We start from the raw sequence: 18487 nt of genomic DNA, 5'->3' as shown, positions 1-18487 counted from the left end.
ACTTGGGAAGAGCAAGGGCCTGGGACAGCTCTAAGGAGGAGCTGTCCGTGGGCGGCCTCCTGGGAAGGAGCATGTGGGACCCTGTCCCCTGTGGAGGGGCTGAATTAGGCAGTGAGCAGCCTAGAGAAACCAGCATTAGCTTCCTCACTGCTGCAGAACCATCGATATAGAACCAAGCAAGGCAAACATTTTTCCTGTCTTTCTTTTCAACTGACTAAATTCCAGGTTAAATGTGAAGGACAATACTTTTCCCGACACTGAAAGCCAGTGCTCTTAATGAGCCAACTGCGTCCCATTGTCCAGAGGGGTCGATAAACGAGGCTGTGTGGAAAGGCAGACGACTTAGATGGAGACGGCTCTGGAAGATGAGAGGATGCTGGGAATACTGCCCGGCCCCTCTAGGGCGGAGCTCACAGCCTTGGGGTTGGGGTTGGGGAGTGAGGGCTGTGAGTGGGCACAGCAACAGGAGCAGGCAGTGAAAGCATGAGCTAACACACTCTTCAGATGGCAACTGCTCTGGGTATTTACGCTTTTTGAGAAAAAAAGGCCATTCTTCTGGCACATTGATTTTTGGGCCTAGAATGGGTTTCAGACATTGAGGTGGCTAGCCAAATTCTGGAAGCTCCAACATTCTAAATAAATTCATCTCTCTCTGTTTGTATCTTATTAATTCTTAACCCTCCTGTGCCAGTTTGAATATATTGTGTCCCTCCAAACGCCATTATCTTTGATGTAATCTTGTGTGGGCAGAACTTTCAGCATTAGATTGTAATTCTTTGAGTGTTTCCATGGAGATGCACGCCACCCAACTATAGGTGATGACTCTGATTGGATAATTTCCATGGAGGCGTTGGCCCGCCCATTCAGGGTGGGTCTGAATTAAATTACTGGAGCACTATATAAGATTAGATAGAAGGAGCAAGCTGCTACAGCCAAGAGGGAAACTTTGAAGAAAGCACAGGAGCTGCAGATGAGAGACAGTTTGAAGACGGCCATTGAAAGCAGACTCTTGCTCCGGAGAAGCTGAAAGAGGACAAATATCCAAAGTGCAACTAAGAGTGACATTTGTGAAGAACTGTGGCCTGGAGAGGAACACCCTGGGAGAAAGCCATTTTGAAACGAGAACTTCGGAGCAGATGCCAACCACGTGCCTCCCCAACTAACAGAGGTTTTCTGGACACCATTTGCCATCCTCCAGTGAAGGTACCCGATTGCTGATGAGTTACCTTGGACACTTTATGGCCTTAAGTCTGTAACTGTGTAACCAAATAAACCCCCTTTTATAAAAGCCAATCCATCTCTGGTGTTTTGCATTCCGGCAGCATTAGCAAACTACAACACCTCCCTTCTGTTATTTAAGTTCTTGGTCACTCTCCATGCCCATAAAGCTCTGTTTTTCTTCCTTCAGCTCTCCAGATTCTAAACATCTCTTTCTCCTTATTCATTTTTATAGACTGGGTTGTTTACAAACTGCCAGCTCTCTGTAAAAATTATTGTTTAGAATTACAAACTGCAAGCAGGAAGGGCTAGAATTCTCTGACTGCAGGGACATTTATGGCTTACACTTCATAGCACTTTATTGCTTTCAAAACCTTGTCGTATACTACCTATGAAAGAGCAGGAATTCTTTAAAAAGGCAGCTTCAAAGAACAAAAATTACTTGTCCAAGGTCATGGCTGGAAAGTGATAAAGCTGGTACTCAAGTCTGGGTTTTCTGACTCTGCACTTAGGATTCTTTCTATGCTGGCTGAGTGGTGTTTAACCCTGAAGAGAGCAGGGACTCAATAAAACTCTGTGGGGTAAATGAACAAAGACAGAACCACACCTGGATCCTAGCTCTAGCACCCCTATTTGTGTGACCTTGTTTAAAGTCCTGTAAACCCACTAGAGCCTCAATTTCTTCATGTGTAAAATGGAGCTACAATAGAATCTACTCTTATTGAGTAGGAAGATATGCATGAGGATTAAACGAAACAGTGTCTATAAATCACTTAGAACAGCGCCTGGCACAAAATAAGTGCTCAAATACATGTCAGATATGATTATTAAAAATGACAACTTAGGGTCTTCTGCTTACTTAGCTTTTCTAAAATACTCTTTTGAAAAACTATATTAAAAAAGAAAAGAAAAGAAAGGCAAGGCAAAAGGCCTGTCTGCTCCCAAAGTGTAGTGAAAGAGGCTATTTGTATATGTGTAAATTGGGAACTTCTAAGCCATTCAGCTCTATGAATATAGGCTGTAGACATTAGCTGGTAACATTTACCATGAAATAAGCCAGGATAAGGACTTTTAAAGTTCTTGAAAGAGTGACCTTCCAGAGGCAGGAAACATAACCTTTAGCAGAAAAGCAAGTGCTATAACTGTTGCCACTGAAAAAAATAGGGGTTTCAGCAAAAGAGAGTTTTAGAGAATCCTGCCCTACCCGGTGGGATTGCCACTGGACTTAGGGAGATGAAATTTCTCTGGTCAATGTGTAAGGAGCTTAAGGAGGCCCCAAGGGAGGGAGCCGCAGGAAGGAAAGAGAGAGGCTTGAGCCCTTATGCAATTGCTAGAGAGGTCTTATCAGGGCCAGACCCTTCCACTTAGAAACAGCTGTCACTTCTGCCCCACCCTCAAAGTAACCAAGCTTAAGACTACTCTTAGTTATCATAAATGTGTTTAAAACTGATGTGTTCAGGAAGAAAGGCACTGCTGCTGCACTGAACTCGCCTAAGTTGCTGTGTTGCTGCTGGTCCACAGTGGGTTTAGAATATGCTTGATTAGCACAGATTGTCAGATGGTCTCATCTAACTCCTGTGTTTTTGCCTTTTACAGAGGTGGTAACTAAAATCCAGACATAGAAAATGACTTGTTCAAGTCTCAGGGTAACTAACAGTGCACTGAGGACTTACTGTGTACCAGGTGCTGTTCCAAACCCTTTACGCATGTAGTTCACTGAATCCTCATAATAACCCAATGAGGTAGGTTATTATCCTCATTTACAAATGGCAAACTTGGAGCACAGGAAGGTCAATGACTTGTCCAAGGTCCCAGAGCTAGCAAGTGGTGGCCCTCAAGCCTAGGTGCACAGATTGGACTGCATTTAAGATGCTACCTTTAGCCCAAGAATTCTTTTATGAGACTAGCCCTTGAAAATGATTTTTCCTTCATTTCTTAAGAAAAATGTATTTATCATAAAGGTGGAAGATACTATCCTTGACTTATTTCTCAGATAAGGGTGCTTTTTTTGAAACCATAAACTTGGCCTGGGAGTACAGACATAAACTGGAGTAAATGTGATCCCAGCAGGAAAATGGTCAGTGGGCAGAGAGGCAGTAACAAAAATGTGCCAACAAGGAGCCTCCTGACCTGGAAAGAAGGACCAGTCTAAGCAGGCACTGACCAGCCGCAAGTCACAACCCTGAGGCTGAAAGTCCTGCCCTCACCTGCAGAGACCTTCAAGGCAGAGCAAGCCTACACAAATCCATCAATGAGGATTTACTGTGCATCCTCTATGGGCACCATATCATGAGGCTACCTTTTTGTATCTTCTGAAGACTTGCACAGAACAGAAGCATGAGCTGTTGCTTGCTGGTATATTATTTTTCAGGTGGAGATTCTCTATTTAAGAAGGGGAACTATTGGGGAAAAAAGTTACTATGGTCGGACCCTGAGGAAAGCATCTGCCCAAACGGTGTCTATCATTTTGAAGCTCCTAGAGGCATCAAAATGTGATTCTTTGAGCACTGGGGCTTTGTCTGTCTGTTCACCTCTGTATCCCAGGGCTGATATCAGTGCCTGACACACCGTAGGCTCCCAGCAAATGCATCTTGAATCAATGAGTGAATAAACTCACAGTGCTGTCTAGGGCCTGAAATGCTGGGTTACCTGGTGAATGCTTATTATGAGTTATCATTTTATGAGATGCATTACAAAAAATGCACAGCAGAGGTCAGACTACAGGCTTTGGGGGCTGGGTCAATTTGGTCAACAAAATATATACCGAGATAAAGGAAAGGAGTCAATATTTCCTGGGAACCTCTCATCTACCAAGCATTGTCCTTGGGGCTTCACATACGTTTTCCTTCTGAATTCTCAGGACTCCCCACTTTAGGTAGGTAAAGTCCCCTACTGACCCCATTCACCTCAAGGATTTTCCAACATAATTCTAATCATAGAAGGTTCCTCTTTTTTTTTCTCTCTTATTGTAAAAGTTACCTCATCTCATGCAAACCTGCAACTGAATGAGAAAACTTCCATTCTAAAAATAGGTAAATTAGAGGGTTCACCAAAAGAATCTGAGTAGATTGTGAAGTCCTGAAGGCATTTAAAGATGACACCTGGTAGTTAACTTCCTGGGACCACATCTAATGTACTCAGTGAGGTGCTCTGTACCACTAACCAGACACCTTGGTTGTTAAAGGAGGGTTTATGGATTCTCACTATTGAGTCTATTTTCCTCGCTATGTCCAAGTGGTATGAAATTAATATCTTAAAAATTCCTATCTTCTCGAAAATGGCTCAACATGGTCTGGGCAGATGTCCAGAAATTTCTGACCAGTCTATTAAGGTCACCTCTACAAAAGACAAAGAAGCCTATTTCCTGTCTTGACCAATACCCAGGGCTTTTCTGTAAATCTGCTGACAAAGTTGGACCATCCCCATTAGCCACCTTCTTTGCTGCTCAAAACAGGGCCAAGAACAGGCTCTGAATGCTCTTCAGTCAGCCACCAGGAACCATCCTCGAGCAGCAAGAAGACACACCCACCAGCCAGAAGTAAATCCTTCAAACGGTCATCTTACATTTACTTGCTGTTGTTTTCAGGAGGGTCTGCTAGAAGCATTTGAGAGCAGACGGGCTCTTGGTAGCCCCTGGGTGCCACCTTAGTGAGTATGGTATCATCAACTCATAAATCAACCCCAGCCAATGGCTCTCCCTTGAACAAGCTGCTGGGACCCTTCCAAACACAGACAACAAGCTCTGAGTGGCAGAACCAGCTCCTCATTTATGAACAAATGGTTCATTTAAGAAGTGAAAGGAGATACTGGTACCCCAACATGTTTTTACTGGACTTGCAAATGATTAGGAGAGAGATCTTAGACCAACAAAGAAGAAAAGATAGTATTATGAGTCTACTCCACAGAATTAGGTATTATTTTCATTAAGTATTCCCCACAATACATTCTTTTTACATTCTTCAAACAAAATTCAGAGTATCAGATTTAATCCACAAAGAAGAAACAAAGGCCAGCCACAGAAAAGCATACGGATGATTAAATGCATTGCGGAGCAGAATTGAGCACAAATAGCTCTCAGGAAATCAGATCTTGCCCCTAAGCACCTCACCAGTTTTGCTCTGTGATAAAACCAGTATTATGGGTGGGCTTGATGAGGAGACAGCCCCGGCAGGGCAGGGCCCCTGGGCGGCAGTGTTTGTTCAGCTGAGACTGTGCCAGGACAAGCTCTGCCCAGAGGGGCCCTGCCTGAAGCTTTTCAGCAAAGAGAGCAAGCTTAAGCCAGAGTGGGGCTAGTGGCCCAGAAACCGCTCGGTTCCCTATGAAAACTGGGTTTGGAAATCTGTACCCTTGGTCTTCCCCTGGCTTCTTGTGAGAAGGCTGGCGACTACCTAACCCTGAAACAGCCCTCTCCTCCTGCCGGTGGAAAGGAGAAGTGTGTTTCTTTACTTCCATTACTAACCTGCTGTAGACGGTGGAGTCGGTGATGACGGGGATGTGAGAGGTGAACTGGCCCCAGACCCTGCTAAGATAAAACACAGAGAAACCCTCAGTGGAAGCAAAGACAGACATATGGAATTGGCCTGAGCTGGGGCCCACGGTCATCTTCCGAGAATCTGCACCTGCTTCATGTGTAGTAAGACCTTGCGGTAAAAAGTGACACGGGACAGAAAATTCAGAGACTGGACCTGAGGACCACAGGTATCCACACAGCACAGGGCACACTTCCTTCCCCAGGCCCCAAAGTCTCGTTGCTTCCCACTGCTCTCCCACAGCCGGCCCGGTTTTGAAACCAACTTTGCACAACCGATAGTTTATGCAATTGGCAAACCCCTTTACTAGGTAATGACAAATGAATGTCAGTGGCCACAAGCAGTACAGAGGACAGAGAGGTACAGAGCAGTCCAATGCGGGCCTCTCCAAGAGAAGTGAGGGCTTTCCTCACCAACAACCCAGAAATGTTTTCTACAGGATTTCCATTTTGTCAGCAGGTACATTGAATTAGATAGGGTCAGCATATTCAATTTGTGGGTTTCCCAGGCCTGTTCTCACCTGAAATTCAGTGAATATCCTTATTTACATTAAAACAACATGCATATTTCCATACATTGCATGCTTTTTTTGGACCTAGTAATCCAAGTTTTCAGCATCTCCCCATTGCTTGGAAATCCCTAGAACATATCTTCCTGGCCTGACATGGAAGCCTGATGAGCAGATGAAAGTTCTTACATAAGCCCTTTCTAGCAGAGATACATTCCCAGAGATTCTATTGAGGGGTTAACCAAAGCTTCATAAGCCAGAGCGTCCTGAGCTGACTGGCACACCCCCAAAAGAAGGCTGTCCTCACACGACACTGAGAAGCCCCCACTACGTTCTGGCTAAGTCAAGCCTCCAACCACCGCTTTACTCATACCCACAACACGTGTTGGTGCCTCGTGGACATTGGGCATGATAAGAAATGTCCAATTAAACCACACCTCCCCTCAGTTTAATACCTTTCTACTATTTGCAATATTCCCTCATTTCCCCATAAAATAGAAGAGGGTTTTTTTTTATTAAAACAAGGAGGCAAAACCCAGCCCATGCTGTTTTCATACTGCTTTGTAGCACTGACACAGATTTTAAGGGGGAGACTGAAACTTGTGATTCAAATGGGGTTTGGAGATGATCTGTAAATTTCTATCAGCAGCTGCTGCTTGGTGTCTTGGAGTCCCTGGAGTCCCACAGAGCTTTGCATGCAGGCAGGGCCTCAGGGTGGTGGTAGAACCCAAAGTGAGGCTTTCTCTGCTTTATAAAGAGCTAGCTGCTAAACAGAAACACTGCCAGTCAGACACTCCACACAGAGGCAAAAGCCCCAGTCTGATGAAGATGATCCATCCCATGGCCCATGGAGAAAATCCCTGCTGGCCACACAGCTTCCTGCCCCGCCTCATCTCTGAGACTCTACCCCCAAGGAACCTGCCTGTGCCCTCACTGGCAGTCCAGGGCCTCCCCTCCGCCTCCTCCCTCCCAGCTACAACTGACCACTCTCTGGCCTGGACTCCACATGCAGCAGTAGCAACACGATTCTCGCTCCCTTTCTGGACTTAGGATCTTCCCCCATGCCAACTCCTAATTGCCAGCTCTGCCCACCACCACCTGCATTGTCTGCTGTGGCTAGTCCAACCTTCAAGGCTGCAGACCAATCCTGTTGTGCACCCCTCACTCTTTCTCCTCTAGCTCCTCAGGCAGATGTCGTCCCCAAAGACTTACTGAGAAGACTGAGGCATGAGCTGTGAATGCTGACACTTTCCTCCTTTACACTTTTAAATGCCTCTGCTTCATCACCCCTCCTCCTTGGCTCCTGGCTCCTGGCTCCAGGAAGAGATGGATGGGCTTCCTCCAAGGATATGACTGAAGGCCAGGCTCCTGGTGCTAACCCCTTGGCCTTCTCGGGGACCTAAGGCCTCAATCAGTCTTTTGTATCTTCAACTTCTCCCTCTCTGCTAGGTCCTACCTCTGTCCAAAAATATACTCTGCTATCCCTCAACCTGAAAGTACCTTAGCCCTCCAGAGCTGAGCCAAGGCTGCCTGAGATAAGATGAAACCTTGTGTTTTGTCTCTATGTGGGACTCCATGTCACAGGTTCATAAGCTAGAAGAACTGGGCAGCCCCGAGGATCGCTCAATCTGGCCCTGATTTCCAGAGAAGGGGACACTGTGGCCCAAGGGCAGCTGGGCTGAGAGAGGGCAGGCGGGGGTGGCAGTGAGTACCGCCAACTGCAGGACAGGGTTCTCTGCACCACCCAGCCCTCTGGAATGATGTTTCTCACCATCCCTATGTACTGCTGAGTCCTCTCCTTACTCAAGCAGGAGGGCAGAGGGCAGGATTTGGAGTCATTTCTGTCCATGCAGGCTCTACTGAAAAACAGGAGCCCTTGCCTTTGAAATCTGGTCTGTTTATCTCCCGTGGCTAATGCTCCTGTGTCTTTGGCTGATGGAGTCTTGACTTCAGGGAAGAGGCTGCACTACTCTCAATTTTTTCAAGGGCCCTCCCAGTGCTTGAGTTCCGTGAGCTCTCAGCCGTTCTTTGGGACATAGTTCTTTTGTTCTCTCCATTCACTACTACACTGCCTGGTCTCTGGCCACCAGAATGCAAGCCCTCTTGACTGACTACAGACTCCTGATCCTCCCTTTTTGTTCCTAGGTCCCAATATTATCCATAATAATCAATTACCTGAATTATTTGAGTTGTTGTACTTTGCTGAATGTTCTTCACTGTTCTCAATGGCAGATCGTTTTGACTTCTTTAAAAATAGAAAACAGGTGGAGGGGGTAGGTGGGGAAAGTAATGAATAAATACACTGAAGCTGGGAGTTAAGAGTAAAAATATTTTCTAGGCACACAGTTAAACTAGACACAGACAAGGTCATATTTAGTCTCATAACTTAACACAGTGAAGAAGCCAAAGCCAAAACTGGAGGGGGAAATAAAACCAAGAAAGCTGAATTTACTATCTCAGGACAATCATTTCCTCCAATTACATTATGCCACAATCAACCCAGCAAGCCAGGAAACTATGTGGTCTGTTTCTATGCTGTTACTATGTGGCTCTTTTTTAAAAGCTGCAAACCAGTCATCTGGAAATAATCTTAGCTTTCAAGGAGATGTAGCACAAAATCTGTCATTAACTAAATGTGCACCATTAACCAAGAACTTGCTTCACACGCAGTTAAGAACTCAGAGAGAAAATTCAGAAAGACACCAGGCTTACCTTTCGAGCTAAAATCTTTCTCTTTTTCCTTTCTTCTTCAGATCCATGGTGTGACTGAGCTCTTGTCAGTCTTCGATGCTGGTGGATCTTTAAGAGACCACAACCCATCACAAATGTAAGCAGATCCTACACAAGGCAGTTTCCTAATGAAAATCTTCTCCAACATCCTTTGCCAAATCACACTATGTGGATAAAAGAACCTTCCTTGCCCAGCCTGTCTGCCTCCTTGGGCAGGTCTGGATGTCAGAGAAGAGTATGCCAGGGGAAGGAGACCTTTCTCGCTTCCCCCGCTCCTTCCATTTCTCTCTCTTACGGAAGGCAGGGTGGCCCCTGGCACCATGCACACCTCTTCCCATCCCTGGCCTGCCCCGATCACAGAACATGACCCCCTTTTGTGGACATGTTTGCTTCCCCCCTGGACGGAGCTCCTCGAGGGAGGGCCAGGAGGAAGTGAGCTCTGTGTCCCAGGGTCCAGCCTGGGACCTGCTTCAGAGCAAGGATGATGGAAAGGCTTATAGAGTGAGCAGTCAAAAGTCAGTCACTACTGGACGAGATCCTCTGTGCTTGGCTGCCCGAAGTTTCCCACTGACAGGCTGAACTGCCAAATGGATTGATTTTTTTTAATGACTACTCAAGGATTTACTTTCCAAATATAGGCATGCCTCATATTTTAGACTGAAAAAAATGTTCCCTGTATCATGGAAATAAGAGTGTAGGCACCTCAAAACTATATGGTTAATGAAGATATACTTTGATTGTCAGATACTATCTGTGTTAAGTACAGTTTTTATTAACATTAATAACATAATAAAAAAATTATTTAATGATTGCACAAAATTTTATTTATAAGATGAGCATCCTTGGGAGTTCTTGCCAGTTTGTGTACTGTATGGGCATAGATTTAGATTCTTATTTAATATCCAAATAAAGCCTACAAGACTTAAAAAAAAAAAAAGTAAATCACTATGAATACCTGGCAGAATCTGCCAATGATGGGGATACTAGAAAATCAAAAGGCAATAATGGACAGAATGAGCAATTTACCTGTTTCTGTTCCTCAATTAGTCTCTTTTCTATACATTCTTTGGCAGTTCTCAGTGCCTCTTTTAACTTCGTGGGAATCTGGAAGAAAAAGTACATGATCCATTGAGTAAAATGGCAGGGGTACCTGTCGGGCGCTGTTTCAGTGAAGGAACAGTTGTTTACCAAGAAGGACGTCATCTAGAATAAAATCAGTTACAAGCTGTCCACACAAACCCTATCTCAGCCACCTCTGGAATCCCCAACGGGCTTACTTCTTTAGCATTTTTAACAATGAGTACATAAAACTAAAACATCAATAAACATGATGTAAGATTCAAGTAACTGTAACATTTTATATTTTTACAGGGATTTTCTCTGTGAAAGATTTACTTTCTGAATTTCACAAGATCAAGCTTCTCCCTGCTGGGAGACACTCCTAACGATAGCCTGGCTTGTTTCTGAGCTATCACTTCTTAATTTATTAGATTTTAAAATCATGAGGAGTTCAGACCATGCTGAACTTTTGGGCTTTATTATTCTTTTAAAAATTAAAATTCAAAAAGTTTTGAAACCACTGAATTACAGACCTGAATGTGGTTAACGGGAAATTTTAGGTGGTATATATGTTGCAAGAACAAAAATTAACAACAACAATCACAATAGGACTGTAAAACACAAACAATGAGCCCTAATGTAAACCACGGGCTATAGCTAATGGTACATTATAATAATATCCTTTCATCAACAGTAACAAAGTTACCACACTAATGCAAAATGTTAAAAACGGGGGTGGTCTATGGGAACTCTATTTTCTGCACGATCATTCTGTAGATCTACAACTTCTCTAAAAAAAAAATACCCAAAAAATGTTTTGAATAGTTAATACAGTCACATGTTCAAAATTCAAAAGGTATAAAAGGGTACATGGTGAAAAGTCTCCCACCTAGTTGCCCTCCATGGAGACAATCAATGTCATCAGTTTCTTGTGCATCTTTCCAGAAAGTCAATTAACAAGAAATTAATGTTAGTTTTAAAAATCATATTGTCTTTGTTGCATAGGCTGTCTGGCTTAAAAGAAAAGCTAGCTCTTAGAATAATCCCTAAATCTTGGGAGCTGGAATAACTGGATTTGGAAGAGTGTATTATTTACAAGGCTGAATACATATCCTGAGCAATTTCAGTGACAAAGATATTAACTTTTAATGTTTTCTTTTTTCTTCCCTTCTTCAGAACCAAAGAAGCTATTATTGTCAGAACTCCTCTAATTGGCAAAACAGAACAGAGGAAAGCTTCTCTCTCATGTACACAATCTTCTAACCCCGCCTTGTTTTGCTTTCTAAATTTATTTTCATTATAATTGTATTACATGTTCTTTTGAAATATAGAGAGGAAAAAGACAATTACCCTTCACTCAATCACCCAAAACAACAGTAACAGTGAGCTCTGAGGAGTGCCAGGCCCAGAACTGGGAGTTCAAGGAGATCATCTCATTTCGTTGTCCCATGACTCTGACACAGGTATTATTCGTCAATTTTACAAACAAGGAAATGTAGGCTCAGAGGTTAGGTGCTTGCCCATATATTAGTGGTCCTCAGCTACGGGCAGTTTTGCCCCTCAAGGAACATTTGACAATTTCTGGAGACATTTTTGATTGTTATACAACTTGGGGGGTGGGAGGGTAGCACCCTCAACTGGCAGGTTGAGGAGAGCGGGCAGGTATGCTGCTAAACATCTGCACAGGATAACCACCACAACAAAGAATCATCTGACCCAAAATGTCAAATGCTAGGGCTGAGACCCTTCCATAGATGACATCTACTATTGAAAGAGCAGAGTTGCGCATGCACTGGGTTTTTTGAGTTCCAAAGCCCGTGCTCTCTCCACAACACCACACAACACCACTGCCTCCCAGGATGCTTCCTTCCAGTCTTTTTTCTAGACACAGTTGCTTGCATTTTTTTTTTAACACACTGCATTTTATATCCTGCTTTTTTGTCCCTCAACCCATATTATAATCATCTTCCATGCTACTAAAATGTCCTCATAAATTTCATTTTTATTAGATAAAAATATTTTATCAAATAGATGTACTATAAGTTATTAAACTTCCCTAACTGTAGGATATTTAGATTATTTCCAACTTTTTCTGATCATAAGCTCTGTACCTTCCCCTTTTTTTGGTTAAAAAGCCCTCATTTTCAAAATCAACTTCTTTACAGTTCACTTATGACATTAATTTGCTTTACCTTAAACTGTGGCTTTTCAGAAGTGGTTAGTAATACATCACTGAACAATCTGTAAAGGAGAATAAAAACAAAAAAATCTTTCTTAAACCAGGTGTTCTCTCAGAACAGATCAAAGCAGAGTAAGACAGCTGTAGCCCATGAGGTCTCCCGTTGCCACCCAACTCTAAGGAGCTGACAAGCCACCCAGTATGACCTCGGGGAGACCCCCACCGCCCACTACCTCAGACGTGCTGCCAGGGAATGGGGCCAGCTGTACACTGGAGGTTGTTTTGCCACTTGAGGAAACAGCCCTTTCATACTATGTAGTAATTTAATTAACACTTATTTTTCCAAATAATACATGCAACAGATATTTCTAAACAGAATAATTGGTCGTTGTCATCGTTGTTGTCTTTTTTTTGTTTTTTTGCTTCAGTATAAAATTTATTCTAGAAGTCACTAAAAAAAAGTTCAATTGGAAAGGAACTGTGCTGACAAGAATCTAACAAGAAAATGCTTTTCTAAGGAATACAACTGTTTCTCACACTCTTAAAAATAAAAATAGCAGCTTTTAGAATATATGAATTCCCTCTTCAGAAGTTTAAAATAACAACAACAAAAAGCTTAAAACAATATTAAAAGCAATAGCATGAGGAATTCTGGACTGCTTTGGACAAAACAGGCAGGAGAATTTAAATGGTTGTTTGGGTAGTGCCCAAATGGCTATAAATGAATCTTTCCTTGAACACTCCACTTTAAAAAAAAAAACCAGAAGAAATATATCACAAGTAAAAATGACAGGGTTAACTTTTTCCCACAATGCTTTTCTGAGTGACTCTGAAGGTGGGGACAGAACTTCCCCTTTCCATCTGTCCATTTATTTCCAGACAAGAAATTTTTATTGACCACAGCTCAAGTTCTCTTTCTCAAGGCTGGAAGCCCACAGGGTGGAACGACTTAGGTGAAGAAAAAATATGTGGAGTAAATTTAAAAATGAAGACTGGGAGAAAAACGTAAGAGCTTTCGAGTGTGTGTGTGTGTGTGTGTGTGCGTGTGTGTGCAAATGCAAATGGAAGTAAATCAGCACGTATACAAATACTAACTACAAATGCATTTGGTTCTAAAAGTTTGCATAAAATGCTTCCCCCCTGACTGGATGTATTTTTCCCTAGCCACATGGTGATTCATGATGGTTGGTTCGGCACTAAGGCGTCAGTGTCTGTCGCCCACTGGAATAACACCTCCACAGGGGCAGGGGCTTGGCCCTTCACAGCATCCCCAGGGCTTACAACAGTGCCTGGCCTCCAGCAGGCTCTCTATAAACACTTAAAAGAATAAACAAGGAGCTTGGAGTTCTCTCTCCCTTCCCTGTGCTCTGGCTGTCCCCTGCCCTGTTTCCCCACTTTACTGTTTCCTGATACAGACAGAACACTTGGGACGTTGCTCGGCATGGGGCAGGTTCTCAACAAATGTTCATCCCGTTCTCCCTTTTCTATCTCCCCCATCTTGAAGATGAGGGTAAGATCCTTGAACACAATGCCAGTGTGTAACATTGTGTGCTCAAAAAATATAAGCTGAATCCATATCTACCATAGCGAACATTAATAAGCTCCTATTGAGCACCTGGCACTGCACTAGGAATCATGTCATTAAATCCTCCCAACAACCTTCTGAGGTGGGGACTGTTACTATCCCCATTTCACAAGGGAGGAAACTCAGCTTTCAGAGGTCAGGTCGTTTCCCTACAGTCACCTAGGAGCAGTGGTGAAGCTAGGAACCACCCCCCAGGTCTGTCCAGCCTCAGCCACACCCCTCTTCACCCCTCTCCTGGCCCTCCTCGACCGACAGACAATGTACCTAAAGGAAAGGCCCCAAAGCACTATTTCAGCTGCCTTGATTAAATATTCTTAACACATTTTAAGGGAAGAGGTCTTTGTGACCCTAGCACAGGGCCTGGTACATGTTAACTGTCTAATAAATGTTACCCAGTGAATGAAGGAACAAACAAAATCAGGGAAGCCCAGAAATGGTTACGTTGTCCTCCTCCTGGAGGGCAGATCCTCCGAGGCCGGTGACTTGTGAACCATCCACAGCTGCGGGCCAACTGGGGCATTGTAACAGGGTCACAGGGTGAGCCACCTGGGAGGGCCCTGCTTCGGTATGTGCACATACACAATGCTAACACTGATGGAGGAGAGACACACGTGAAAACAACATCAGTACTCTCAAAGGAGAGTAATCCAACTAAGGGAGCAGAGAGGTCACAAAGAAAGGGTCATGACACCATACTGCAAGTGACCGTCAGCACGCAGGTAACCTCAACTCTGCAGGGACCCCAGTCGAGCCTCTACTATGGTGGCAGGTGCTGGGGCACAGTGGTGTGGTGTTCAGCACAGTCATCAAGATTACAACCAAGGCACGCGATTGACTTACGGCATCTGTAAGAGCCGGGAGACGGTAGGCATGCCATTTTTACAGGCTTCACAAGACAGCGTAGACTCCAACACGGCCACTTGAAATGAACAGATACACATTTTAGTTCCACAGAACAAGCTGGCAAATCCACTTGGTGATGAAAAGTTTGACACCGCTTTGCACAACTGTCTGCAGGCTGATCAGGACAGTGTCAAAACTCTTCACACACAGACAGATGGCGGACATGGGGAGGGGAGCATTGGCAACACCAACGTTAACCGATGATGCAAAATAAATGGTTCAGAAACCACATGCCGACAGAAAGCTAAATATATTTCAAAATAATTGGAGGAAGGATTCAAGATATCATTCATAAAAACGCCTGCTCTCTTGAAAGACAAGGATGCTACATGGAAGTAAAATTCTCAACCTGAAAGACATTTTGATGCTTGCCTGCTTTTAATCAAAACCAGTGCACAAAACGCCAATTGTTGGTGTCTCATCATCCAACACCTTGAACACTATAAACGAAGGCAGCCAGATTTTTTCTACACAAAGGCCACCGTTCAGCTTCAGCTGTTAGAACTCAAGACAAAGTACTCTCAGGGCCTGTTTCCTTGAACCACCCATTGACACAAAACTAATGCTTGAGGGAGGGTTGACCCCCAAACCTTGAAGGCACCATGGTCTAGGAGCTCCTCTGCCCTCCTCTCTCTCTGCTCTAGCTGTGAGTTCTAGCTGAGTTGGCCTGTGGAGGGGATGAAAGGGTCCCTGGATGAGTCTGCATCAATTCCTATTCTTCCTAAAGGTGCCTCCCACCCATCCTCTGGCTCTCCTCAGCTCCCTCAGGAAATGCGAGAAGAGCTCCTGGACCAAAGGTGCCTGGGTGTCTGCATTCCTGTCTGCCTTCCCTAGAAGTGGGCCCACCAGGCTCTTATCTACCTGGCCCATCACTACTTCATTTCTTGCAAGTTCCATTCAGCTGTGGTATGACTCCTGACACCTACCTGAGTCCTCAAAACTGACTTGAAGTTGCCTGCTCTTGCCTTCTGCTTCTGCACTGAAAACTTGTCATATCCAACTCAGGCTGGCCATACTTCTCTTTATATTCTCTGGCTTCCAAAATTCTACTGCATTTTACCAAAAAGTTCCCCAAGGTTCCAGATAGCCTGACATTAACAAGCCATCTCAATTTTCACTGAAGAATAGTTAAGTAAGTTACTCAAATTTGGTCCACTTTTAAATTAGATAAGAATTCCTGGCTGTGGGAGACGGCAACTTCCTCTGGTCTTTCCTGGACTCTGGAAACGAAGTGAGTAGCTCTGCAGACAACCAGGGCCCAGAAGACCCCTGCAGACCCCATACTGACCTACAGCCATGGACGGTGCAGGAGGGAAGGAGTCCACAGGCACCGAGTCTGGTGGTCGTCCGTAGGTCATTTCATACAGTAAGTGGCCAAAGCAGTGGACGTCTACACTTTCCAATGTCTGTGGAAGAAAACGGAGCGGCACACATGCTCATCCTTTACTTTGGCTTTGTGAACCCCTATGCTCCAGCCACAGGCTTCCACTGAGAAACAAGGCTCAGGGGCAACCCTACTCCTGATTGGTAGTGAAATCACAACTCCAAAGCCTTTTGCAAAAGCTCACAAGGCATTGTTCTGCCCAAAGGATGTGAACCTACACTCTATGTTTTTCCAATTCTACTCCCCTCCTTGCCCCACCTGCCATTTCGGCTCAGCCTCTTAAAGATGAGGCAAGGCTCTGTGAGAGAAATGGGGCCAACAGGCATGGCCCAACCCAGCTGCACCTTTACTTGTTTAGTGCATATGTCCTACATGGCAGATCATGGTTCCTGCTATGGGGACAATTTATACCTAAAAATCAACCTACTGCTTCATTACTTTCAGCAACTTACATTGATTTTCCTGAACTGTGAGAAATATGATCTGTAGAAGGAAGGGAGGCCCAATAGAGAATTCTCTAAGTCTAGCAGCCGGCAAGTGTCTCCATCTAGCATCACATTGGAGGCATGAAGATGCCCATAAGGGAATCCCTTGTCATGTAGAAACTTTAGCACCTAAACAACCAGAGACAAACAGCAAACAGAAATCCTAAATCAGCTGGTTAAAAAAATGTGTTCCTCCTGCCACAACTCATTCAGCTATAACAAAGGGTTAAGTCAGTATATACATCAATAAATATTAACATATATTTAATTTATATCTATAGTAAATATATTTATATTTAAGTCAATATAGCTTGAAACAAAATCAAACAGTCCCCGGGAAGATTCCTGGAAAAAAAAAAAAGCCATCTCCGTCCATTTCTTGGAAAAGGGAGTGCTACTGAATGCTTTCCAGCTGTGAGGCATAACACTCAGTTCTCTCATTTCCAAGGAATAGAGAAGCAGCCTTAATCTGCCTGGGGTTAATAGATTTGATGCCAGAAGTGTCTGCGCTTCCTGATCCTGATAGGCCAGCTCTCTGTAGGACGTACTCCTGACATTACTGCAGAGATGAGTAAAGCAATCACATCAGTGATTTGGGCAGTTACTCAGGCAAAGGGGTTGAGTTGAAAATATCTCTAGTCCAACCTCTCCTAAGAATATATTTGGCTGTTTATTAACAGAAACACACAACAGCCTTCCACAAAAGCAAGCAAACTTTTCAGCTGTCACCTAAGTAAACAGTGGCTCACCCAGTCATGGAAGGGCCTGGATACAGCCGTGCAAAGACCTGGTGAACTACAGCAGTGATTGCCAAAAGGGGTGCCCAAGACAATCCACTGACGACTGGAAGAAAGTATTACAACCTCTCATTCTATTTGTTGTTTTTTTTAAAAAATCTCATTCTTTCTTAACTTGTAATGTGAAATATATTACTGATAGTACTATAGATAATTTATAAATAGTTAAATATACATAACATTACACATATGCTTAAACTGTTTCTTACTGCTAGAGTTGCACAATCCCAGAAGCCTGGAGAACAGTGAAATAGAGGGTGACGTGGGAAAGGCTGTAGACTTTTCACTGCTAGTTACACTTCTGTGAGGGAGCCATATGGTAATGTACATGATAGAACACAGCCAAGAATCTTGGCACAAAGATAAAGATCAACTAAAGGTAACACAAAGGTTGGTATCCACACAGAAAAGTTCTTAAAAGTCAGACACTAAATTCCAATAGCTAAGGTTTTGGGAATTTTTAAGACCTAAATGACTGCCCCCTCTCAACTATTTGCTTTTTTGGGATAAACCACGACAATGCTGTCAGTTTATAAGTGATCAGACAATTTAAACTATTTTGGATATTGCCTGAGAACTTTCGCTATAGAATATCATATTGCTGGGTGAAATTCTGATGCAAGTTAAAAATTAAATACCTCTTACCTCTAATATTTGCCGCCCGTATGTTTTTATTTGCTGGAGTTCAAGACCCTGAATCTTCTTAGGGTTGCAGTACTTCTTTAGGAATGGGTCTTTTGGTTTTGCCTTTGGAAAAGACCAAAGAGCACATAAGAAAGCAACCGAGGGCCAACGTCTGCACAGTGTCTTGCTGAACAGGCGGGACTCTAAAGAGCTGACTATGCAAGAGACAGCCTGCAGGATGTGGGTTTTTAAAGTACAACACACTGTGTAGTTGATAGAAAGAAGCTAACCTGGGTTCTGTCCCTTCTCTACCCCAGTAAAGATAAGCCTGGCGTTGGCTTTAGCAGACCACAAAGTCGTGTTAATTATAAGAATCCTTCAGTATTGCTTTGTTAAATGAAAGACATAAACTTTAAAACTGACCTAAAAGAACAGCCTACAATGTAATGGACTTGGTCATTAAATGTTCAACCTCCCCTCATGTGG

At 43.7% G+C, this 18487-nt stretch overlaps 1 protein-coding gene across 11 annotated transcripts in view; it reads right to left on the bottom strand.

Annotated features, from left to right (window-relative positions):
* Positions 1-18487, bottom strand: part of PXK (PX domain containing serine/threonine kinase like) — an 89498-nt gene that overhangs the window by 7308 nt on the left and 63703 nt on the right. For 7 of the 11 annotated variants that reach the window (XM_037799071.1, XM_037799058.1, XM_037799095.1 and 4 more), the window contains exons 9-17: positions 18023-18124; positions 16548-16709; positions 16000-16117; positions 14649-14727; positions 12237-12285; positions 10012-10089; positions 8968-9054; positions 8431-8500; positions 5678-5740 (exon numbers count right to left, since the gene is read on the bottom strand). In XM_037799071.1, coding sequence (XP_037654999.1) covers positions 5678-5740; positions 8431-8500; positions 8968-9054; positions 10012-10089; positions 12237-12285; positions 14649-14727; positions 16000-16117; positions 16548-16709; positions 18023-18124 — 808 coding nt within the window. Of the gene's footprint in view, positions 1-5672; positions 5741-8430; positions 8501-8967; positions 9055-10011; positions 10090-12236; positions 12286-14648; positions 14728-15999; positions 16118-16547; positions 16710-18022; positions 18125-18487 lie in introns of those variants that run through there. The other 4 variants (XM_037799064.1, XM_037799122.1, XM_037799131.1 and 1 more) reach the window with 2 other exon arrangements.

Source organism: Choloepus didactylus, chromosome 1 (genome assembly GCF_015220235.1).
Source record: "Choloepus didactylus isolate mChoDid1 chromosome 1, mChoDid1.pri, whole genome shotgun sequence".
Lineage (NCBI taxonomy): Eukaryota > Metazoa > Chordata > Mammalia > Pilosa > Megalonychidae > Choloepus > Choloepus didactylus.
Note: the sequence above shows the minus strand (reverse complement) of the source record. Positions and strands in the feature narration are given on the sequence as shown.